The sequence below is a fragment of the Helianthus annuus genome, chromosome 4, assembly GCF_002127325.2.
Source record: "Helianthus annuus cultivar XRQ/B chromosome 4, HanXRQr2.0-SUNRISE, whole genome shotgun sequence".
Taxonomy (NCBI): Eukaryota; Viridiplantae; Streptophyta; class Magnoliopsida; order Asterales; family Asteraceae; genus Helianthus; species Helianthus annuus.
The window spans coordinates 176,999,654-177,024,467 of record NC_035436.2 but is presented as its reverse complement, the minus strand read 5'-3'; the positions used below and the strand labels follow the sequence as shown (position 1 = coordinate 177,024,467).

At 37.9% G+C, this 24,814-nt stretch overlaps 1 protein-coding gene across 2 annotated transcripts; it reads left to right on the top strand.

The window, feature by feature from the left end:
• The first annotated feature begins 17,297 nt into the window (after positions 1-17,297).
• Positions 17,298-23,266, top strand: LOC110937347 (CSC1-like protein At4g02900). 2 transcript variants are annotated; one of them, XM_022179756.2, is made up of 12 exons: positions 17,298-17,596; positions 18,514-18,853; positions 18,936-19,097; positions 19,746-19,881; positions 19,956-20,057; positions 20,620-20,739; positions 20,825-20,905; positions 20,991-21,331; positions 21,870-22,115; positions 22,194-22,518; positions 22,603-22,836; positions 22,929-23,266. In XM_022179756.2, exons 2-12 carry the CDS (start codon positions 18,540-18,542, stop codon positions 23,178-23,180), a joined length of 2,313 nt encoding a protein of 770 aa, XP_022035448.1. In that variant the 5' UTR covers positions 17,298-17,596; positions 18,514-18,539; the 3' UTR covers positions 23,181-23,266. The 2 variants fall into 2 exon arrangements, with proteins under 2 accessions (XP_022035448.1, XP_035844523.1); XM_035988630.1 differs by having other exon boundaries at positions 17,422-17,596; positions 18,464-18,853.
• The last annotated feature ends 1,548 nt before the right edge of the window (positions 23,267-24,814 follow it).

The window sequence follows — 24,814 nt, the reverse complement described above, 5'->3', positions numbered from 1 at the left end:
GCTGCAATTAAGGAAATCAGTTACAATCTGCTAGTCTCGACACGGATTGCGAGTCGAGAACGCATGGTCTCGACTCGAGACCACAGCACCGACACAACCAGCACAACCCGAGACCACGGTTGCGGGTCCGGTTGCGACTCGAGACCGTGTAGTCTCGACTCGTACATGATGACCCGAGACCTCCTTGTTGCGACTCGAGACATTGAGGCCGGCACAACTCGAGACCCCACTGTCTCGACTCGAGATCTCTAGTCTCGACTCGAGACCACGAACATGGGCACACTGTTTTGGACTTTGCACACTGTACGAGCCCAACCATTTGGGCCGCATGCTTGGACTTGTTTACGTGACTGTTCTGTTGATGAACTGCCATAATTATACGTGCATGCTATGATCGTTACCTGTGTACAATACATGTAGAATATACGTGCACTACTTGAATACGAACCTAACTCATATGGTAACCATGGTAGGACGTGGTTGACCACTATATAGCTTAATTGAACTTTGTTGTGTATCTGCCGAGCAAACCAAGGTGAGTTCACACCCTTACCAAGGCATGGGATTCCCGGTGGGTGGGGAATGGGATTGAAGGAAAAGGTTGATGAATTATTTGGATTACACTGTTACTAGACTATCTACCATCGTCCTCGGTTGTGAAGGACCCTTACGTAAAACCTACGTAATACTTGTGCTTACCACTGTCCTCAGGGTTCGAGGGAAACTTACATAAAACCTACGTAAACTTATACCTACTACTGTCCTAGAGTTATGAAGGATACTTACGTAAAACCTACGTAAACCCCCGCGTACCACTGTCCTCGGGATAAGAAGGACACTTACGTAAAACCTACGTAAACCTCGTATGTACTACTGTTCTCGGGTTAAGAAGAACACTATGGTTACCAATAGTCTAGTGTGTATACAATGTGGGAAGCCCCCACCAATAGAACATACTATCGGCCTAGTAGAGCCACCTGTTATAGCATGAACATACTATTACGAACTTACTTACTGTGAACTCGCTCAACTAGTTGTTGACTCTCTGTTACATGCCTTGCAGGACCATAGGTACTTGGAGCTTGCACGGGGGACGCGATCGTTGTGGGCACATGGACTGTTGAGTTCCATGATAAATATTTACTTATGAGAACATGATACTTATGTTGGGTTTTTACATTAATGCTTCCGCTACACTATTGATTATGTTTGGTTTTGAAAACACCATTCGTATTGATGAATGACATTTACTATTTATACTTTTGTTCAATATGATTGGTGGCTTGATCCTGGTCATGTCACGCCTCCAAGAGGTGGTACTCCGCGTGTGGATTTTGGGGGTGTGACAAATAAGGCATGCGACATAGGCGTTTTTGATGGTGTACGGCTTCCTAATGATGGTCCGGTTCTTTCACATTTTTATATGAAGATGATGCTATATTAATGGGAGAATGGTCCGAATTCAATTTCGTTAACATGAAAAGGATCCTGAGAATATTCTTTTTATGTTCGGGATTGAAAATTAATTTAAATAAGTCGGTTTTGTATGGAGTTGGGGTTGATAGTGAAGAGTTAAAGATTCAAGCCGAGGGTCTGGGTTGTAAAGCTGGTGAGATTCCTTTTGTGTATTTGGGAATAAAGGTGGGGGCTAATATGAATAGGATTGCAAATTGGGACCCGGTACTGAACACTTTCAAACGAAGGTTGTTGACATGGAAAGCTAATACCTTATCTATCGGTGGTCGGGTTACGTTAATTAAATCGGTCCTTGACAGTTTGCCTACATATTATTTCTCTATGTTCAAAGCGCCGGTGAAAATAATTAATACGTTGGAAGGTCTTATAAGGCGCTTCCTATGGGGCGGTTCGGACGAGGTGAGGAAGATGAGTTGGGTGGCGTGGGAAATAGTCACAAAGCCCATTCGGGAGGGTGGATTCGGTGTTGATGCACGGAATGTCTGTTGACTGCGTCTACTAAAAGTCTGAAGTCAAGATTGGTCAAGAGGGGGTCAAACTGTAAATATTATGCAAAATAGTAGTCGGTCCGCTTATTTGTCAGTATATATACTCTGGACCGCTTTTATGTCATGTTGGACCGCTCTTGTGTCATTGTGTGGATCGCTTTTGTGTCAAGTGATCTGGTCCGCTTATATGGCCTGTCACATAAACGAACCAGGAACACTATAAATAGGTCAGAGCGGTTCATAACTGAAGTAGGTGTGTGTGTGTGCTTAGGAGCCGAAACTCTGTCAAAATCTCATCAGAAAGCAATAAACAGATAGGAATTGAAATGATAAGCTGTTGTAACTTCATATATGTTGATTCCGCCTTCATACATGAAGATGAGCTACCCTGACTGACTTTTCGAGTCAAAGAATGGTCCAACAAGTGGTATCAGAGCTCAGGACGAGGAGTTCATACTACTACAGCATAGATCTGCAGAAATCTCTCTTTTCTACTCACTTTCTCTCATACTTTTTCAGTTTCTAGTAGTTCCAACGGTCAAAATTGTCTGAAATTTGAGTATAACGTATAAAACACACTAATAACAAACCCTAGAAAGTCTCAGGTTAAAATTCGGACTAAAAATGGTCAAAATCAGTTAAAAACTGTGGTCCGCTTTTACGGACATCGCGAGATTTTGGACCGCTTTTGTGACACTTTCTGGTCCGCTGTTACGTACATCACTTGGCCCGCTCGAACGATCATAGTCTGGATCGCTCATAAGTTTGTTGTTGGCTTGCTCGAACAGACATAATTGGTTTGGTCCGCTCGAACGGACATAGTTGGATCGCTTTTCTGACATCTTGTGGTCCGCTCGAGAGAACATATTTGGTATTGTCTGGTCCGCTTATTCGGACACATACTGGTTCGCTTGTACTGTAGTCTGTGTTTTGGGTTCGCTTATTTGAACCTAATCAGTTCGCCTTTCTGTCACTTATACAAGATTGATCCGCTTTTGTGGTTCTGTTTTTCAAAAATCTCGAAAATTTTTCTAAGTGTTGGTTGATTTTGCAGGTACGATCAAAATGGATGATATTTTCATGAATCTGTTCAGCGATATGTATGCATTCACGAGTAGTTCGGGAAACAACGATACATCTTCGAACAATACAAATGAGAATCAATCAAAGGAGAAAAAGAAGGAAGCTTGGGAGTCTGAGAGTGCATTCGGTACATTCAACAAACCTCCGAAGCTTATCGCAATCGAGGAATATAGCCGTTGGTCGAGAAAATTTGAGGATTGGTTGATGGCTTTCGCGTTTGCAAGTTGGAAGAGTTTGAAAAATGGATATGTTCATGGAGACAAAAGTGGAGAAACTTTATCATCAGCTGACGAAATTGAATCTTTTGTGGCAGAGCAAAAGTGTGTGGCATTATTGTTTCAATCGGTGCGAGAAGATATCATTTCGCTGATAGATTACTCCAATGCTAAAGATTTGTGGGAAAAACTTGAAAAGAAGTGTCTTGGTAGCAAAGAGATTGTAAAAAATAAAACGAAACTTCTTAGAAAAGAGTTTGACATGTTTAGTTGTCTTAAAAATGAATCGGTTTGTAAAATGATTGAAAGGTTCGGTCATCTGAAGCTGGAACTTGCACGACATAAGATTACGTATTCTGATGAAGAACTTGTTGACAAACTGTTTGATTCATTACCAGATGAAGTGGATTGGAGATACTACGCACTGATGTTGAAGAACACTATTGCTCCTGAAAATTTGACTCCAGATGTTGTGATTGAGAGACTTGAAAGTCATGAGCTTGAATTGAAGAAAACTTACAAAGTCAATCACTCATCCTATCAGCAAAACTTGGATCTTTACTATCCGAAAAGCTTGATGCCGAAAGCTATCTCTCCGAAAACTGCATTTTCTGCTGAGAATGTTTCTTCAGCAAACAAAGAAAGTCAAAGCAGTTCAAACAGTGGAAGCCACAGTGGTTATCACGGTGGATCTTCATCTTCTGAAAAACGTTCTGATGCAAAGTTTTCGTGCAACATCGCGATAGATCTAAAGAACGCACAGAATTTTGATGAAGAGTCGGCCAAGCAACAAATGGTTTTTCTAGCGTCTGTGTTGGAGTCCTATGAAGGTTTGGTGGCCGGAAAGATCGGGAACACAAATCTGACAAAAGAAGACTACGATCAGATAGACCCGGAGGAAATGGAACTGATAGATATTCGTTGGGCGATGGCAAGTGCTGTTCGACGTGCTCAGCGTTTCATGGAAATTACCGGGAGGAAGACAATCGGAGGTCCGTCTACAAAGCTGGGGTTCGATAAGTCAAAGGTGACATGTTTTAAGTGTAAACAGAAGGGTCATTTCAAGAGGGAGTGCAGAAATGCGTATGCAGATGAATCAGAGAATCCATTTCGAGACGACTATTACAAGAAGGCAATCTACCATCAGAATAAATCCGAGCCGCCCAGATTGAAGCAACAGGAAGAGAACAGAGACAAATCGAGGGCTCTAGCTGTGACTTATGATGATGAGGGTTATGATTGGAGCAAAGAGGTTTTGCCGGAAGAAGATGCTGTTGGTTATGCTTTCATGGCAAAGAATGAGCCTATTCCATGGAAAGATAATCGAACAGAGGAACAGAAGTATAAATACCGGAAGATGGTTGCTGAAAACAAGATTATCAGACTTTCTGGTGTATATCTAGAGGCAAAAAGAGCGAATAGATGGGATCCAGACAGAGAGTGCTATCTTAATAAGTATGGCAACATTGCAATTGATGACAAAACGCTTGATATCGAGGCCATCATCAAGGAGTATAAAGAAGAAGATGAATATTAGCAGCACAAGTGGTGGGGAACACCAACGTCAAAGATGATTGAAGAAGAGAAAGAGAAAGAGAAAGAGGAGAAAGAAAAGAAAGAAAAAGAAGAGATTGATGAAGTGAAAAAGATTGATACGGGCTTGATCGATGTTACGCAGGAGTTGACAGCTGAAAATCTGGGAAAGATGGCTGACAAAGTGCTAGCTGCAAAAGCACTTGAGGTAGATTCTAATTTTGTTTCTGAATCTAAGGATCAGGTCAGTCCAAATGTGTCAGCTAATGCGTCAGGTAAGAAGATTGATGGAAACATTGACTGCAAAAATTGCACAAAAGAATGCAATTTCTGTAGCACTGTCACGTACCTCAACAATGAGAAAATTAAAAACCTGACAGCTAAGGTCAGCAGTGTTGAGGATCAAATACTCGGTCGTGACAAAACTGTGAGAGCTTCAACTGAACGGATCAAAGAGTTAACTTCTCAAATGGAAAAAGATAAAATTGATCATGAAAAGGTTAAAACTGAAAATGAAAAGTTAATTCTTGAAAACCGTAAAATTTCTGAAAATTTTGAAAAGCTCAAAACCACAGTTAAAGAAAGTGATGAACGAAATGGTAAAATGTTTAAAGAAAATGAACATTTGCGAGCTGTGGTGAGAATAAAAGAAGAATCAATTAATAAACAACTGGATGAGATCGCTAAATTGAAATTTAAAGTTCAAGAAGCTGAAATAGAGAATGAGCGAATTCAGTTGAAACTTAACAGTTATAACTCTGCAAGCTTTGTGTTGCAGCATATTGTTCCTAAACCTATAGGAAAAAACAAAGCTGGCGAGGATGTGTTTTCAGATGGTACCGGTGTAGGGTTTCACAAAGTTCCACCGCCGATTTTGCACAATTACACTAAAAAGGAATCTGGGTTGGTTGAACTTGAGGAAGAAAGTGATGTTACACTTCCTGAAAACATTGATGTCACGTTCACGTCTTCCAATGACGAGGGTGTCCAAAGTGATGTGGTGAAAAGTGTGGTAGACAATGTGCTTAAACCGGATTGTGACACTTCTGAGGAGGATGGGTGTTTTCTAGACAGATACATTCCGAAACAAAAGTCCAAGAACAACTTAGATGAAGAATCAAACCTTGTCATGTACAAGATGATGGGTTCGGATAAGTTTTTTTTCGGATTCAGAGTTTCCGATCGAGAAAGTTAACTTGAACAAATTGACAAATGTTTTCAAACTTGTTGAAGTCGAATTGTCAGCAGTGAGTACTCTGAGTCGAAAGAAAGACAGGGTTTACAACAAGAAAACTGGTTATCCACCGCGTTTTTACAATAACAATAGAAACAATTGGTCGGGTGGTTATCAGGGGGGTAAACTGTTTCAGAAAAGGAATGTTTCACACAAGAGGTTTGTCGAAAAGAAAAAAATTGTGAACAGTTCAAGTTCACTTGCTGATGAAGAAAAAGAAATTTTTTTAAAATCAAACAAAGAATTTTTTGAGAAGAGAGCTTCGCAGGCTCAGTCTGAAGGCACGAGTCGAGTAGCTGATACTCGTACTTGTTTTAGATGTGAACAAGTTGGTCATATTGCACGAAAGTGTACATATGTGAAGCCTAGGACTGAAGCTGTGAAGGTTCAACAAAAGAAGGTTGATGTGAAGGGTAAAGCACCAATGTATGTTGAGAAGAAAGTGGTTGAGAAGCAAAACGTTAAAATCAACGACGTAAAAGCAAAAACTGAACCTGTAAAGAAGTTGGTAACTCAAAATGATAAATTTTATAGAAGGGCTGCAGAAACTCAACAGGTGTGGAAACCAAAAATTGAATCAAAAATTGAGAAGAAAGTTACAAATTCTGAAGAGAAAAAGGCTGAAGAGCCAATTATTGTTGATTATGATGCAAATTTTCCGCCACTTAAGGCTGAAAATTTCAAAATTCAAATTGCGAGAGTCAAGGTTGCACCTAAGGCTGATGAGGCCTGGGTGGACTCAATGTTTGACTAAACAGTTTGAATTGCCGGACCTTCCTAGATTGCGAAGCATGAGTCGGCATCTTTCTTGAAGTTGTTTTAAATGATGATTTGTTATGTGCAGGATCTTCCAAAACTTGTATCCAGGTGGATAATGGATAGTGGAGCATCAAGGCATATGACAGGGAAGACCGCATTGCTGTATGATGTGAATAACATTAACGGTGGTTATGTGGGTTTTGCGGGTAATCAAGGAGGTAGGATCATAGGTGAAGGAACATTGTCAAATGGCATTATAACGTTTGAGAGAGTTAACTACATTGCTGAGCTGGAGAACAACCTGCTGAGTATCTCCCAGATCTGTGACAGGATGTATACTACTCATTTCACCGACAAAGAATGTTTGATCCTGAAACCAGGATTTGTGATACCTGAAGAGTGGATCATCATGAGGGCACCAAGAGTCAACGATCTGTACGTGTTGGACATGAGTGTTGCTACTACAACCACGGGTCAGGCTCATTGTTTTGTGTCTAGAGCAACGGAAAAAGAGTCAAGGTTATGGCACCGAAAGATGGGGCATATTCACCTAAGGAAAATGAATCACTTGGTACATAATGATTTGGTTACTGGAGTGAATATTAAAGGTTTTCATCTAGAGGGGGAGTGCATAAGTTGTGTTAAAGGCAAACAAAAGAAAAAGTCACACCCTACAAAGCAAGTCAATTCAGTTTCAAGACCTTTGGAAAGACTTCACATGGATTTGTTTGGACCAGTGAATGTCAAGAGTCACAGGAGATTTATACTGTTTGGTCGTGACTGATGATTATTCCAGATTTTCTTGGGTGATGTTTTTGAAATCAAAAGATGAAACTTTTGATAGTTTGATGGCATTGTTTAAGAAAATTGAGAATCTGTACCAGAGGCCAATCTGTAGAATTCGCAGTGATAATGGTACTGAATTCAAAAACAGTAAGATGGAAGAATTTTGTGATGAAAGAGGTATACTGCATGAGTTTAGTGCTCCGTACACTCCACAGCAAAATGGAGTTGCAGAACGCAAAAACCGGACGCTAATCGAGACAGCCAGAACGATGCTTGCAGACTCTAAGTTACCAATTAATTTCTGGGCTGAAGCTGTTTCTGCTACATGTTATACTCTCAACAGAGTTCTTACTGTAAAGAAGTTCAACAAGACGTGTTTTGAGCTACTCAATAAACGCAAGCCGAATTTGAAGTATCTAGAACCGTTTGGGTCACCCTGTACGGTGATAGAGCCTCAAGGAAAGTTTGGTCCGAAGAACGTTGAGGGAATCTTTGTGGGTTATTCAAGTCCTTTGCGACGTGTCTTCATTCCAAGCGACAAGCAGATTATTGAGGCAGCAAATGTTGAATGTCAAGGGTACACTATGCCGCCACAGAATCCTGGTGATTCATGGCGTTATCATTATGACAAACTTTGGGATTCGTTTGACATGAGAGAAGAATCAGAGGAAGAAGAAGATTTCTTTGATGAGCTGGATATTTTGCGAGAGTACGAGTCGCAACTCAGGTTTCCAGCGGAGTATTCTAGAAGACCTCGGGAAACTTCAAATGACGATGAAGCAGGTCCTAGTAATGCTGGTGAAAATGATGATGAAGTTGCTCCTGGTAATCAGTCGGAGGTGAATGATGATCAAGAAGCTGAAAATATGCCAGTTTTTGACCATGGTGATTCAGATCTTGAGGGGGAGCAGATCCAGTTGTCAAGTCAAACAAACCAAGTTGGTGATCAAGATGCAGAGCAGAATGTTACTAATCTGGAGGGAAATGTAGAAGTTCCAAGCGACGTGATGCCGCGAACTCTTTCTTATCATCCAGAGGAGTTGATAATAGGAGAATTGCAATCGGGCGTTCGCACGAGACGTCAAATTGACCAGGGCTTAACGTGTTTTTATTCTACAGTAGCACCTTTACAAACTGAATTTTCATTAAGTTGTTTTATCTCGCAGGTCGAACCAAGAACTTACAAAGAGGCGCTTACTGAAGACTCTTGGGTCATCGCGATGCAAGAAGAGTTAAGTCAGTTTGAAAAGTTGGGGGTGTGGAAGTTAGTTGATTTACCGGATGGTCAAAGGAAAATCAATACAAAATGGGTTTTCAAATGTAAGCGGGACGATAGAGGAGTGGTTGTAAGGAACAAAGCTTGACTCGTTGTTCAGGGCTTTAGTCAACAGGAGGGGATTGATTTTACCGAAGTCTATGCTCCTGTCGCACGACTAGAGGCTATCAGAATTTTCCTAGCATTTGCGTCTTGGAAGAATTTCAAAGTATTTCAGTTAGATGTTAAATCAGCGTTTCTTTATGGGAAGGTCAAAGAGGAGGTTTATGTTGGTCAGCCGCCGGGCTTTACTGACCCAATCCACAAAAACAAAGTTTATCTGCTGGACAAAGCGTTGTATGGTCTACATCAGGCGCCGAGAGCCTGGTACGAGACTTTGTCTCAACACCTACTCGCTAACCAGTTCATACGTGGAAAAGTGGATGCCACTCTCTTCACTAAAGTCGTTGATGGTCATCTTCTGATAGTACAAATTTATGTGGACGATATAATTTTTGGGTCAACAAATGAGAAATTATGCAAAGATTTCGAACAGGTGATGAAGAAGAAGTTCGAAATGTCATCAATGGGGGAGATGAAATTCTTTCTGGGTCTACAAGTTGAACAACTTCCTGAAGGAATTTTCATTCATCAAACGAAGTACGTGCATGATATTCTAGAGAAATTTGGAATGTCAAGTTCTACTCCAGCTACTACCCCACTTGCGACTAATCATGGGATTCACCCAGATCTCACCGGAGACAGGGTTGATGAGACACTTTATCGATCCATGATAGGTTCTTTGATGTACCTAACTGCTTCACGTCCTGACATCATGTACCCAACGTGCCTCGCAGCAAGATTTCAGTCTAACCCGAGAGAATCGCACATGATTATTGTCAAGAGGATATTACGTTACCTAAAAGGTACTCCGTCATTGGGGTTATGGTATCCTAGAAAAGGCGATTTTACACTCGAAGGGTATTCCGATTCAGATTTCGGATGTTGCAAAGTCAACGCGAAATCAACAACTGCAGGATGCCAGTTCTTTGGTCCGAGATTGGTTACTTGGCAGTGTAAGAAACAAACATCTGTGGCGCTATCTACATGTGAAGCGGAGTATGTTTCTGCTAGCAGTTGCTGCTCTCAGATCCTGTGGATACAGCAACAGATGCGCGACTACGGTTTGCAGTTTCTTAACACACCTCTGTTTGTTGATAATGAGGTCGCAATTAATATAACTAAAAATCCAGTACATCACGCTAAAACTAAACATATCGAGATTCGTCATCACTTTATTCGCGATTGCTTCGAGAAAAAGTTGATACGAATTGAGAAAATCCACACTGACGAACAAAAAGCTGATTTGCATACCAAAGCTTTTGATAAAAATCGGTTTCAATATTTGTTAAAACTTAATGGTATGAAATTGCTTTCGGTGTCGGATGGGGTTGTGAGCGTTGATGAGAGTACTGTTGCGGATGAAGATGAGAAACAGTCTGCGATGGTTTGTCGGTTTTTTACGTGTTTTGGTATTTAGGGGGGAGATAGATAGTTGTACATAGTTTATTTTCAGGAAAAATACAAAAACAGTAAAAAAAATGCAAAAATCCAAAAACATGATAAAATTGAAAAAGAGCTTGTGTATATAGGGAAAATGATAGTACATCAGCTAGACAATTACAGTATGCTAAAGATTTGGAAAGACAAAATGAGTTAAACAGTCTCACTAACGATGTGTCGATAGGTTTTCGTACATTTAGTAGATTTATTCTGGATATAAATCTAAAATTTCAAACTGGTGAAATTCGTGGGGAACACTACTTGGATATATAGGTAACCCCTGAAATCTCGTTTGAAAGGTCTCGTATTCTGATATACTAGGTGGTTATACTCTATGATGTCTGGGGTATTATTCCGGGACTTCTGCTGAACGATAGTTCTGACCTAGTCCTTGGCTAATACTTCATCTAAAATGCTTGAAATATAGCATGAAGCCCTCAGCTGATTAGACAATAAAATTGATAATCAGTTGTTGTAGCTGAAAAGATCCTCTAAAGGGGACACACTGCAAAGTCGAAGCTGATATCTCTCTGCTGAACGGAAGTTCTGACCTGAGATCCCTCAGTTCTCGCATTTAACCCCTAATTTATGTACAGACATCATTGTAGTATTCTTGCCCGTAAGACTGAATATTGGGATTCTGGATACGGGAGTATATTCAAGAGGTGGAACACATGAATTGATCTATGTTCTTAAAACACTTAAACAGTATCCTGAATAGATTGAAGTTTGTGTGAGAATTTAAGATGGATCAGTATATCGACAATCGAGGTGAATTGTTTAAGTCTGAATATGTAATATAGCTTAACGGTACTTGTAATCTGTCTGAAAAGCTGATATGATTCCCTGACACGCTCACCAAAAATAAGTTGTAAATAGTTTATTTTCTGCAATTTAAGTTTTCTGTTATTTCATTTCTTAGTTTAGATCATTTTAAAATCCAAAAAGATTTTATTTCTGCTTTATTTTAGACAAACTAGAGTAGAAAGTTGATTGTCGGATTCTAGAAAGATGAAGCAGATACAGGAGATTCTGAGCTGAAGATCGAGGAGAGCTTACATTGTTGCAAATGTGTTTTGTTTTCAAAGTCAAAACAAGTTCATTAAATTGATACTTGTTATTTTAAAAAAAATTTTTGAAAAAATTGAAAAATAGTTTTACTAAATCAGTTTGATTCGTCAAAAGATCAACCAGGGTCATTAAATTGAACTTGGTAGATTAATCAAGTATTCAGGGTCATTAACTTGAACTTGAAAACTTGAGTGGATTTCTAAAGCTGATTGAATTAGTGTTTATTGTTAAAAAAAATAGATTGTAATGTTATTGGTTGAGAAACAGGTTTGGAGACTTTATTTCCCAACGGAAGCAAATTGTTAAAGCTTGAACCAGATATCTCAAGATTCCAGCATACTGAGAGGGGAAGTCTGTGAAAGGGGGAGTCTGGATCGACAGCTATTGGGAAGTTGATGTTAGAGTAAGGTGTTAATGCTGAAACCTGTGAAGAATGCTTGTGAGAAAACAGAGTTGAGGAAAAGACTAAGACTGAAGACTATGGAACTGAAGACTGATAAAGACTACGTCAACATCCAAGGGGGAGTCTGTTGATGCACGGAATGTCTGTTGACTGCGTCTACTAAAAGTCTGAAGTCAAGATTGGTCAAGAGGGGGTCAAACTGTAAATATTATGCAAAATAGTAGTCGGTCCGCTTATTTGTCAGTATATATACTCTGGACCGCTTTTATGTCATGTTGGACCGCTCTTGTGTCATTGTGTGGATCGCTTTTGTGTCAAGTGATCTGGTCCGCTTATATGGCCTGTCACATAAGCGAACCAGGAACACTATAAATAGGTCAGAGCGGTTCATAACTGAAGTAGGTGTGTGTGCTTAGGAGCCGAAACTCTGTCAAAATCTCATCAGAAAGCAATAAACAGATAGGAATTGAAAGGATAAGCTGTTGTAACTTCATATATGTTGATTCCGCCTTCATACATGAAGATGAGCTACTCTGACTGACTTTTCGAGTCAAAGAATGGTCCAACATTGGGGATAACTCGGTTGGATGTGAATATTATGGCATTGCTTGGTAAATGGTTGTGGAGGTTCTATAGTGAGCAACATGCGTTATGGAGGAGAGTTATAATGTCTATCCATGGTGCTAGCCGAAGTTGGGGAGTTGCGCCGGTTAATAGCTCTATTACCGGTGTTTGGAAGAATTGTGTGACGCATTGGAATAAACATAAAGTCCAAGGCGTCGGTTTTAATAGTATGATTCGGGGTCAACTTGGAAATGGGAAGCAAATTCGGTTTTGGTTAGACGCGTGGGTGTGCGATGAGCCGTTAAAAGACAAGTTTCCTTCTTTGTTCATGCTTGAAAGGAATAAGCGGGCATTTGTTTGTGACAGATTGCAATTACAAAACAATGTATTGGGGCTGACTTGGGAATGGAGCCGAGCTCCTAATTCTGTGGAAGAGATCGACGCCAAACAACAACTTATGTTGATTCTTGATGTGCGGTTACAAGACATTCAAGATAGGTGGGTTTGGAGAGTTGGTGACGATCTTGGCTTCACCGTGGCATCGGTCAAGAAGTGGTTACGTGGAGCGGATAATAATAATACATGACGCTTTGATTTCACGTGGAGCAACTGGGTCCCTATCAAATGTAATATTTTTATGTGGAGAGCGTTTTTTTGGATCGTCTTCCTACTAAGGTGGCTTTGATGAGACGTGGCATTTGGTTAGATAGTCAACATTGTAATTGGTGCGAGAGCAGTGAAGAATCTATTGAGCATCTCCTGACGGGTTGCGGGTTTGCAGCAGGTATCTGGCAAGGTATTTCGACATGGTGCAAGATTCCAGGTACGTTTTTTGTTTCATGTCAATGATTTGGTGGAATGGCACGAGCATTGTGACACAACCAGGAATAAGAAGATGGTGCTTCATGGGATTATTATAATTGCCTGTTGGAGGATCTGGAAGGCGAGGAATGAATCTATATTTTCGGGTAAGGAGCCGAAGGTTGTGGACATGATAGCGGACATTAAGACCTTGGGTTTTTTGTGGTATAAACATAGGTTTAAAGGTGGTGTCGTTGATTGGGATAGATGGTGTTCTTTTGATGTGATGTAATGTACTTTGTGGTTTTCGGCTTCCTTTTTTCCGTCTTGGAAATAGGTGGCTGGTGTTTTTGGTGTTTCTTTTAATGAAAGTTAAGTTTTTTAAAAAAAAAAAACCTTAAATATATCTTGATAAAAGAAAAATAATGTGATATTTATGAAATTAACATCACATTCACTGTAAAACATATGAAATAAAGAACAAGTTTAACTAAAATAAAATAAAGATGTCAATTATGTCATAACTAAACAATTTATCAATTATGATATAAACTAACAGACATCATTAATAACTCCTCATTTTGTTTTGTTGGCTCTTTCAGACCAGTAACAAATTCATAACTTTACAGGTCATGGTAGGTGATATAATTCTTTACAAAACCACTTTAATATATTGTAATCCTCTATTAGTCATGCACAGCATTGTAGTGAGGACTTAATTATTGATAGGTTTAATTAGATTAATTAATTAAAATTTATTATTGTTAAAATATTTAAAAGAAAAATAAAAATACCCAATTATAATTGGACTTTGTATGCTCCTTAAAGATTGCCGTTAGAATTGGCCATTGCCATTGCCAACTCAAAGGTTGACCTCCTCAAAACAAAGCTATCATCATTTTCCCGCATAATGCGACACATGGGCTCACAATTAACTTAGATGAACTATCCTTTAGTTGATCACAAAGATGTAGCTTTAGTTATACAAACACACAAAAGGAAAACATGAATACAGTCTTTAACCTGTTAGGACTCAAAAATTCTATTAAATAAACATATACTTATCCTAACCCTTATTTAAAGTTCAAACAACTAATTATTTGATAAATACTAAATATACTCAAAATAACTCTATCTTCAAACCATCCTTATCCTACGCGTTTTACTAAGTTAGGCTTAACTTCATTTAATCCATACATATGATAAAACAAAAACTAGGATGAAAGGTACATGTATCTCGAAAAAAATTACTTGTATACAATGTTTTGTTCGTTTATGGGTTTTACCTTAAAATAAGTTGCTAACAACAAAACCAATAAAACAAAAACTAAAAAAGTACAATTAGTCTCAGTTACATGAGTTATAAAAACGACATATCAGATCAGGGTTATATAATGCATCACATGGGGTTCAGGTCAAAACGTTTTCTTATGAACGGCCAATTTCTTTTTATTCTTTTCGTCTGTGTGACTTGAACTCAAGACTTTTATTTTTTAAAGTGTTTAAAGGTTTTGCCTTTGTCAATGGACCACCACCCATTGGTTTCAGGTCAAAACGTTAATGTTAAAAACAGGGGCACAAGATTTAAGGGGTGGGGAGGGGCGCCCGACCCCCCGAACTTTTCGGTCAGTAGTGTATTATATATGTACGTTTCGTATAGGATTTTGTAGGTATATACGTTTTCGACCCCCCGGTTTTATAAAAAATATAGGTATATATGTTTTCGACCCCCCGGTTTTAATTTTTTTTATTTATATAGCCCAAATAAAATATTTAATTAGCCCAAATCATTATATTTGGTAGAATACTAGAATATATATTATATAGGCAAAAGATCAAATACAAATAATCTTAACATACTAAACATACAAATTGAAGAAAACCCAAAAAGACAAGGTGGCATTTTTGTAATTACCACCAACTATCAAAGTTACAACCAAAAATACCTAAAAAAACACAAATTTTTTTTTAACATTTTTTATTAAAAAATCGCTACATTTCGTTAGCAAAAAAAAAAAAAAAAAAAAAATTTTTTTTGCTGCTACTAAAAGTAGCGATTTTTTAATAAAAAATGTTAAAAAAATAAAATAAAATAATTTATGTGTTTTTTTTATTTTTTTAGATTTTTTTAGGTTTTTTGAGGGGTTTAGTTTTTAGCATTTTAGCTTGGGTGGGGGGGGGGGGTTAGGTTTTTTTAGGTTTTTGGGGTGGGGTGGGGGGGGGGGTTAGGTTTTTTTAGGTTTTTGGGGTGGGGTGGGGGGGGGGGTTAGGTTTTTTTTTAGGTTTTTTTTGGGAGGGGGGGGGGTTAGGTTTTTTTAGGTTTTTGGGGGGTGGGGGGGAGTAGGTTTTTTTAGGTTTTTGGGGGGTGGGGGGGGGGGGGTTTAGGTTTTTTTTGGGGGTGGGGGGAGTGGTTAGGTTTTTTCAGGTATATTTGTAGAGTAACTTTGATAATTATTGATAATTACAAAAATGACACCTTGTCTTTTTGAGTTTTACTTCAATTTGTATGTTTAGTATGTTAAGATTATTTGTACAAGAACTTTACCCATATTATATAACCCAAATCAAATCATTATATAGCCCAATTTAAAAGCTCACTTTATCAAAAAAAAAAAACCCAAATTCGTTTACTTTGGGACATCGAGCAGAAGAACAGAAGCCACAAGCCAGAACTGCAGAAGGGGGGAAAAACGAAGGTTCCAAAACTGTTCGACTTCAGCTTCTTGTTCGAGAAGAGAAGCCAAAACGATGCTCGTTGTTGTGGTCTTGTACTCTTGTTCGACTTCTTCAATCTTCATAAGGTTAAAAGTATGTGTTTTTTTATCTTAGGTTTAATTTAGGGCTGCAATTTATGTGATTTAATTTGAAATTAGGGGTGAAATTGGTCCGAATTTTTGCCCTAAACTTGTTGAATATTTCTGTAACTATGTCTAATTTTATTTGTTTAATCTTATTGTGATTTGATTTAGATAGAAATTAGAGTTTAAAATTTAGGGTGATTTGCTAACTTATTTTGTTATTAGATTATGCTATGGGTAAGAATAAAATGATAACTTCTTTTTTAATGTTTGAGAACTTTTTATTTGATATTAATGTTTGACCTGACCCGACCCGAATCGAATCACCGACGTCCGACCCGAACATACACCTCGAAACTACGCGATAGAAATTTTTTTTAGGTCCGTTACCTTCCGACCCCCCAAACTTTTTTTTTCAAGCTTCACCACTGGTTAAAAAAATGTTTAACACATGCTTTTTATAGTTCCATATGAGTTCACCCTCTGTATTATTTATTATGGTGCAAAGTGAAGATGTCGAGCAACGGTAGCGTCAACGACGGTGGTTGTGTAACGTCAATGAAGGTGAAGGCAATACATTGATTCTGATGAGGTCGATGAAAACCGATATGTGAAAATAAAGCAAACAAGGGCGTAGCTTTGTGGGGGCGGGAGGGGGCGGCCGACCTCCCGAATTTTTCGCTCAGTAGTGGAGAGTATGTAGTTTTCGTATAGAAATTTTTTGGTATATACGTTTTTTACTCCCCGGTTTTATAGAAATTTTTGGTATATACGTTTTCGACCACTCGATTGGAAATCTCAAGATTCGCCACTGAAAGCAAATATACATTTCTACTGTTAATTATATATTCAAAGTAACTAGTTGTTTGATGACATGCTTATATTATATATAAGTAAATATTGTTGGAAAACTAAAACTAGACGATTTTATATTTGAAAAGGGATATTATCTAGTTATGACAAAGGAATAACAAGAGGCTGTACGCAGTTGTTTTACACATTAAAAGTCAATAGATATTCTCTGCGGCAGAAGTGAAATTCAATAAAAGAAACAAAAAACATTGTATATAAAGAAAAAATAATAATTTCTTACACATTATTTTTTCAATATCGTATAATAATAATTAAAAGTCAATAGATATTCTCTGCGGCAGTAGTATATAACTACACAATTAATACAATAAAAAAAATCAAAATTACATATAATCTCATGTCGACAAATAAGCTCAAGAATAAAACCCAATAAAATATTCTTGTCAAACCGACCATTATTATTGCCAATTGGCTACAATATCTTTCTTTTTATTTAATCCAACAAAAAATTGTGGCCTACGAAATTTCAAAAAACACTAAAAAAAATCCATATATTCATTCATTCATAATTCATGTTACATGCGCAACGGTTAAGCTAACATCTGGGGGGTACACGTCATTTTCCGCGCTTGTTACTCGTAGCTGCCGCTCTTATTTCTTCTCAATCCGCCGTCTTTCGACATACCCAGAAACATATAAACTCCAACAATTCTGTTTCTATCGTATTCATCCTATTTTGTTGCCAACGAAAAAGGTAAAGTTTAAGTCTTTTGACCTTTTGCTGTTCAAGATTTTGCTTCTTTAGAATACCCTTTTGTGTTTCTGGTAATTAGATGAGTTTTTGAACTTGGGTTTTGGGAGTATTGTGGTTTTTGATTGTGGTAATATAATAAAGTTTTCAACTTTAATTTGAGAGTTTTCTGGTGATTTGATTTGATTTGATTTGATTGGTATGTGGTCCATGTTTATTTGATTGCTTGAAAGTTGAAATCTTGATGAATGAAAATGTTGTTTTAAGCAAATTGTTTTTGGGGATTTTTAATTTGGATTGAGAAACAAGAACATGAGATTTGGTTGTTGCTTGTGATTCAAGTTCTGGGGATGGTTTGGTATTAGAGTATTGTTAAAGCCAGAAACTCCTTTTCAAGTTACCCATAGGATCTTTTTTAGTTTTGAGGAATGTAGTTAATATGCTTTTAGGTCTTATTTGGAGTATGATATTCTTCTATTCTTGGGTAACAAGAGGAATTTTTTTCTTATAATTTTAATATATTATTTTTCTGATTACTTGAAAGAAAGATAACAGTGCATTTGTTTTTCAGTTTTCATGAGTCTTGATTTGTTTCTTTGCTTTATCACTTGCATCTTGATAGTTGAATATTGTTGTGTTGAAAGGAAAAAAGTCAAAGAAAATGTTTATGTGATTTTAAAGAAACAAGAATATGATCTTCATATTTCTGGCCCAGAAAATTTTGACATTTTTTTTAAAAACAATCAGAAAAAGAAAAGTCAAATTAGTGTTTAAGTTTTGTGTTTTAGTCTTAATGTTATCAAATATTACCGATACAACGGTGAGAAAAAGCTCACTATAGTATAATTTGCATATTTTTTTTTATTATAGGTCTCATGATCTAAATGTCAAACATTCTGCAATTACCACTTGAATTGTAGGTAGCAGTTGATCTTCAACAAGCAAAATGGCTACTCTTTCCGATATCACGGTTTCTGCATCCATTAATAGTTTATTCGCATTCCTATTTCTCGTGGCATTTGCAATATTACGTCTTCAACCCATGAACGATCGGGTTTACTTTCCCAAATGGTATCTCAAAGGCATACGTGAAAATCCAAGCACTTCGGGACCTCTTGTAAAACACTATGTCAATTTAGATGTTAGAATGTATCTAAGATTGTTGAATTGGATTCCCGCCGCTTTAAAAATGCCACAACTTGAGCTTATTGAGCACGCAGGCCTTGATTCTGCTGTCTACATTCGAATATATCTTCTCGGGTTAGTACTTTTCTTGGCCCGGTTCACTTAACTGACCCGTTTCACTTGTTTGACCCGTTTAATGTTTGATAATTCTGTGCAGATTGAAAATTTTTGTTCCTATTGCTCTACTTGCTTTTGCTGTGCTGTTACCGGTCAATTATACCGGTGGAAGTTTCAGTATTATGAGCCTTAAGATGAAAGATCTAACTTTCGGGGAGATAGACAAGTTTTCAATATCCAATGTTCCGCCTGCATCAAAAAGGTCTGAAAAGTTTTTATTTTCAGTTCATTTTCTTATGAATGGGTCGATTCCTCTTATGTTTTATCCTTACGGGTAAAATGGGTTGAAAGTCACCAAAAGTGTTTTTTATAAAACTTCCGAAATATTCTATTAAAACGTTATATTATTGTTAGAAGTGAAAGGTTTAAATACAAAAGGCTCTTAACGTGCGAAGGTACGCGACCACCAATATAACATGCGTAATTAGGTAATTAGGGTTAACCCAATCCGTGCGTAACTATGCAAATAACATGCGTAATTATGTATTATAACGTGCGTAATTAGGGTTAACCCAACCCATGCGTAATTATGCAAATAATGTGCGTAATTATGCAAAGTTAATTACTATTGTGCCACTGCGTTCAATTGAAGGCCTAGATTAGATCAGATGTGCGGTTGAGATGCTCGTGTACGCATCGCACTATAAGATGGTCTTGTACGTTAACCGGCCTCATTGTTAGAATAGTATAGTTTTTTATAATAATTTATATGACACATGTACTTGTTTAAAAAAGTTCAAAACTTTAAGGCAATTGTTCTGACCCGTTAACCAACCCGCTAGCCTCTATCGGGCTCTGTTCCTGAATTTATGCATTTGAGCTTTTGAAACATTGATTATATTTTTATCAGGTTAGCGGCGCATATAATAATGGCATATGTCTTCACATTTTGGACATGTTATATTCTTTACAAGGAATATAAAATTGTAACAGACATGAGGTTGAATTTTCTTGCTTCTCAAAAACGCCGTCCTGACCAGTTTACTGTAAGTTTCAAGTGCTCTTTTCTATTTTCTTGTTAACGTTAATGAGGTTTTCATTGTTTCTATTTCTTGTTTAGGTTATTGTGAGAAACGTCCCCTCTGATGCCGATGAATCCGTTAGTGAACATGTTGAACATTTCTTCCGTGTTAATCACCCTGGTCAATATCTTACACATAAGGTCTGTTTTGAACATTGGATAGTATTTTATAATGGCATTATTTAAACTTGAATTATTTATCTCGATGAGTCATTTTCGTCCCTAAGGTTTGACCAGTTTTGTGACTTTCGTCCAAAGGTTTGTTTTTCGGCATCTGGATCCGAAAGGGTCTGAAATCTTGCCATTTTCATCCGACTCGTTAACTCCATCCATTTTTCTTCGTTAAGTCACGGGATTTCTGTCTTTTTGTTAAAAGGGCAATTCGGTCTTTTTCACTCTACGTACAAGCATTTAGCCTTTAGCAAAAAAGACAAAAATACCCGAATTGCTCTTTAAGTTAACAAAAAAGACAAAAATACCCCCAACTTGACAGAGAAAAATGGATGGTGTTAACGAGCTGGATAAAAATGGCAAGATTTCAAACCTTTTGGATCCAGATGCCGAAAAGTAAACCTTCGGACGAAAGTCGCAAAACTGGCCAAACCTTAGGGACGAAAATGGCATTTTACTCTTTCTCAATTGTGAAACTTTGTTATTGATTTATATGTATATTCAACATATATATGTTTTTCTTAAATCATAGGTGGTGTATAATGCAAATAAGCTTGCAAAAATGGTGGATAAGAAAAAGGATTTGCATAATCGGCTTATTTACTACACTAATAAGTACGAGAGACGACCGAATAAAAGGCCAACCACTAAGGTTTGTGGCTAAACATTCTCTTATTATATGTTTTAATTTCTTAATAATTGTGAAGTTTATAAATCATGTTTAGTTATCTGTATAGACAGGTTTTTGGGGTCTTTGGGGAAAGAAGATCGACGCAATTAATTACTATACCGAAGAAATCGACAAGTTGGGCAAAGAAGTAAGTGTGCATTATACGATTCACATGTTTTGTCACCTTCTTACTGTTTTTAGTTTTCTTTACATCTAATAATTTTGTATACTAGGAAGTAGCAGAACGTGAACGGGTGATTGGTGACCCGGAAGCTGTGGTTCCAGCTGCATTTGTTTCGTTCAGATCACGATGGGGTGCAGCTGTTTGTGCTCAAACCCAACAAACAAGGAACCCGACCCGTTGGCTCACAGATTGGGCTCCTGAACCGCGCGATGTTTACTGGAGCAACCTAGCCATACCATTTGTCGAACTCAATGTGCGAAAATTGGTGATGGCTGTAGCTCTATTCGGCCTTATTTTCTCATTCATGATCCCAATCACCATTGTTCAAACTTTGGCCAACATTGAGTCAATTGAAAAAGTTCTTCCGTTTTTAAAACCCATTGTCGATAAGTAAGTAAAACATTCAAATATCAATTAACTTTTTTTTATGAGTAAATGCCATTTTCGTCCCTGAGGTTTGGCCAGTTTTGCGACTCTTGTCCAAAGGTTTGTTTTTTCGCATCTGGATCCAAAAGGTTTGAAATTTTGCCATTTTCGTTCGGCTCGTTAACTCCATCCATTTTTCTTCGTCAAATCAGGGATATTTTCGTCTTTTTTGTTAACTTAAAGGGAAATCTGGTCTTTTTCACTTTATGTACAAGCATTTAGCATAATGTAGAAGTATTCAAAAGACCGAATCGCTCTTTAATTTAACAAAATTGACGAAAATACCCCTGTTTTAACGGAGAAAATGGATGGAATTAACGAGCCGGATGGAAATGACACGATTTCAAACCTTTTGGATCTAGATGCGAAAAAACAACCCGTTGGACGAAAGTCGTAAAACTAACCAAACCTCGGGGACGAAAATGGCATTTCTTTTTTGTTTTTTTTTTTAATATCAAAATTGAACATTTTTAGTGAATCCTGAATTCTTGATCATGTTTAGAGGATCTACCAAGTCTTTCATTCAAGGGTTTCTTCCCGGGATGGTGTTGAAGATCTTTCTCCTTGTTCTTCCGATGATTTTAATGGAAATGTCGAAAATAGAAGGATACGTTGCCCTTTCGGATTTGGAAGCAAAATCAGCTGCAAAATTTTATTTCTTTTTGCTTGTGAACGTGTTTCTTGGAAGCATTGTTACAGGAACTGCCCTTCAACAACTTAAGGAATTCTTGAACAAATCAGCATCCGAGTATGTGTTATTATGTTTACCCTTTCAACTTTCATGTAGTCAACAAGATTTAAACAAAATTTCGCTACTTGATTGTAGGATTCCGAAAACCGTGGGTGTGTCAGTTCCTATGAAAGCAACGTTTTTTATTACGTACATTATGGTCGATGGTTGGGCTGGTATTGCTGCAGAGGTCTTGAGGCTGTTTCCGTTGATAATGTATCACTTGAAAAACATTTTCTTGGTGAAAACCGATAAAGACCGAGACGAGGCCATGGACCCTGGTTCGTTGCTATGGCCCATAACCGAGCCTCGTTTACAGTTGTACTTTCTGCTTGGACTCGTGTACTCTACTGTCACTCCTATTCTCCTCCCTTTCATAATCATCTTCTTTGCATTCGCCTATCTGATTTTCCGTCATCAGGTAACATTAGACGTGTTAGTTTCAACCCGTTTACTCGTTTACTAACATACTGTTTTCTTTGATTTGTTTTATGGTGTTAATTAGATCATCAATGTGTACCACCAGAAGTACGAGAGCGCAGCATCTTTTTGGCCAGATGTTAATCGGCGGATTTTAATCGGTTTAATAATTTCACAGTTATCACTGTTAGGACTGTTGAGCACAAAACAGGCAGCAAACTCAACACCTGTTCTACTAGTACTCCCGGTCTTAACCTTTGCATTCCATAAGCTATGCAAGAACCGGTTTGAATCTGCATTCAGAAAATTCCCATTACAGGTTAGAAATCTTTAACCTTACAAGTTAAAACCCAAGTGAAATGACAAAACTACCCTTTATGTTTTAACAGTATTAATTAAGCTTGATTACAGGATGCAATGGTTAAGGATACACTGGAAAGAGCAACGGAGCCGCAATTGAATTTGAAAGAGTATTTGAAGGATGCGTATACGCATCCGGTTTTTAAAGGGGGAGAAGTTGAATTGATGGATATTGATGAAGTAGTTGATGAGTGTCATGTAGTTGCTACAAAGAGGAGTTCTCGCAGGAGTTCGCTCAAGGGAAGTCAAGCCGGAACTAGCGATGGTTGTCCTGAAGATAGGACTGGTATTTATGCTGTGTAAAGATAGAAAAACTGGACCATTATTATTATATTTTTTTTGTATAAACATTACTATTGAATGTTAAATACACGGGTTATTTAATTTAAGGTTTAGGGTCGGGCAATAAAATATCAGGTTTAGAACTAAATACGATAAAAACCATCTTGAGTGTTTCGGGCCATGGTACAAAAGGTGGGGGGAGAGATATTCCACGGTCCTTCCAACCGCCGAGGTGATCCTACCTCGCAGACCGCCACCCAGCAAGCCTGAGTCTGGGGGTAAATCCGCTACCGTAGAGGCATTGGGAACGAGCAAGACTCGAACCCGCCACCTCCGGGTCAGAATGCGGGCTGGTGGCCATTGGGCTGACACCCAATGGTTCCATGGTACAAAAGGTCATAACCCGAAAAGCTATCAAGATGGCTAAACGGGTAAGTATAGCTTGCAAACATTGCGTGTCACATTTATGCTTGTATAAAATACAATATACCACTTCATTTTGTCGCCTTTCGAAAACACATTTTTCTTTGGTTTAAATAACTTGGTGCGCATGCGTAGAAATGAAAGGCGTTTATACAGAACCGATTTTAAGTATAGAACAGCAAGAGCAAATAAAGCATTTGCATTTAGTGTTTGACTAATACAGTGAAAGTTAGTAAGAGAGTGGGGTTGAACCCAAGTTCTGTGGAGTCTCATGGAGCAATTGGTGCCATTTCACATGTTTATTCCGACTTTAATGTTTTGTTTTGCCTTGTGACTTAGAATAAATGGTTCTCTGTGAAGGAACGAAATGACAATGTATTCCTATTTATTCCTATAGAACAAGACGATTGAGTTGGAAGTATCGACAAATTCTTGCGGAGTCTAAAGAAATGAAAATAAATAAAAAAGGGTCAACTTGTTCTAGTTTCATCTCTATTGAATATGAATATCAGAATAGCGGATATAGTCATAATTCAATGGGTCAGGTCCACTATATTTCTAGTTGTACTAATGGGCTGCTTGGAGGCCTTGTTGTATTATGTTTAATTGTTTGGTGGGCTTCATGAGTAGCTTGCTTGGGGCCCAGTGGGGGGTTTTAATATAATTGTTAGTTGATCACTATAAAAAGTGGCATAAGCGACGCTCGTCTTTATCATATCATAGTTAAAACCATATGTATAATTGTTTTTCGGAATTTTGACAATTCTATACTTAAAATATGTTATACGTTAATAACCATTTAAAAAAACCCAAGGTCTTTAATGATCTAAAATGTATTACATATTTAGAGGTCAGTTAACGTACAAGACCACATTATCGTGCGATGCGTACGATAGCATCTCAACCGCACATCTGATCTAACCTAGGCCATCAATTGAACGCGGTGATACAATAGTAATTAACTTTGCATAATTACGCACATTATTGCATAATTATGCATGTTATTTTCAAATTACGCACGTTATATTGGTGGTCGCGTACTGTCGCACGTTAAGAGCCTTTCACTACATATTGAGAAGGGAAGGCCAAGGCTATAGCTTTTGCTCAAACTGAGAAGGCCGCTGAAGAGGGAAAAAAGGATCACCATATACTGCTGTTTAATCTAATGTGGAAAGAAATGCTACTGGGACAGCGGAATTACCTGAAAACGTTAAAATGGTTATGCCTGCGGA

Coding starts and splice junctions, on each gene's coding strand:
- LOC110937347 (XM_022179756.2), top strand. CDS start 18,540: ATGGCTACTCTTTCCGATATCACGGTTTCTGCATCCATTAATAGTTTA. Junction 20,058..20,619: donor GTCAATATCTTACACATAAG/GTCTGTTTTGAA, acceptor CTTAAATCATAG/GTGGTGTATAATGCAAATAA. Junction 21,332..21,869: donor TTAAAACCCATTGTCGATAA/GTAAGTAAAACA, acceptor GATCATGTTTAG/AGGATCTACCAAGTCTTTCA.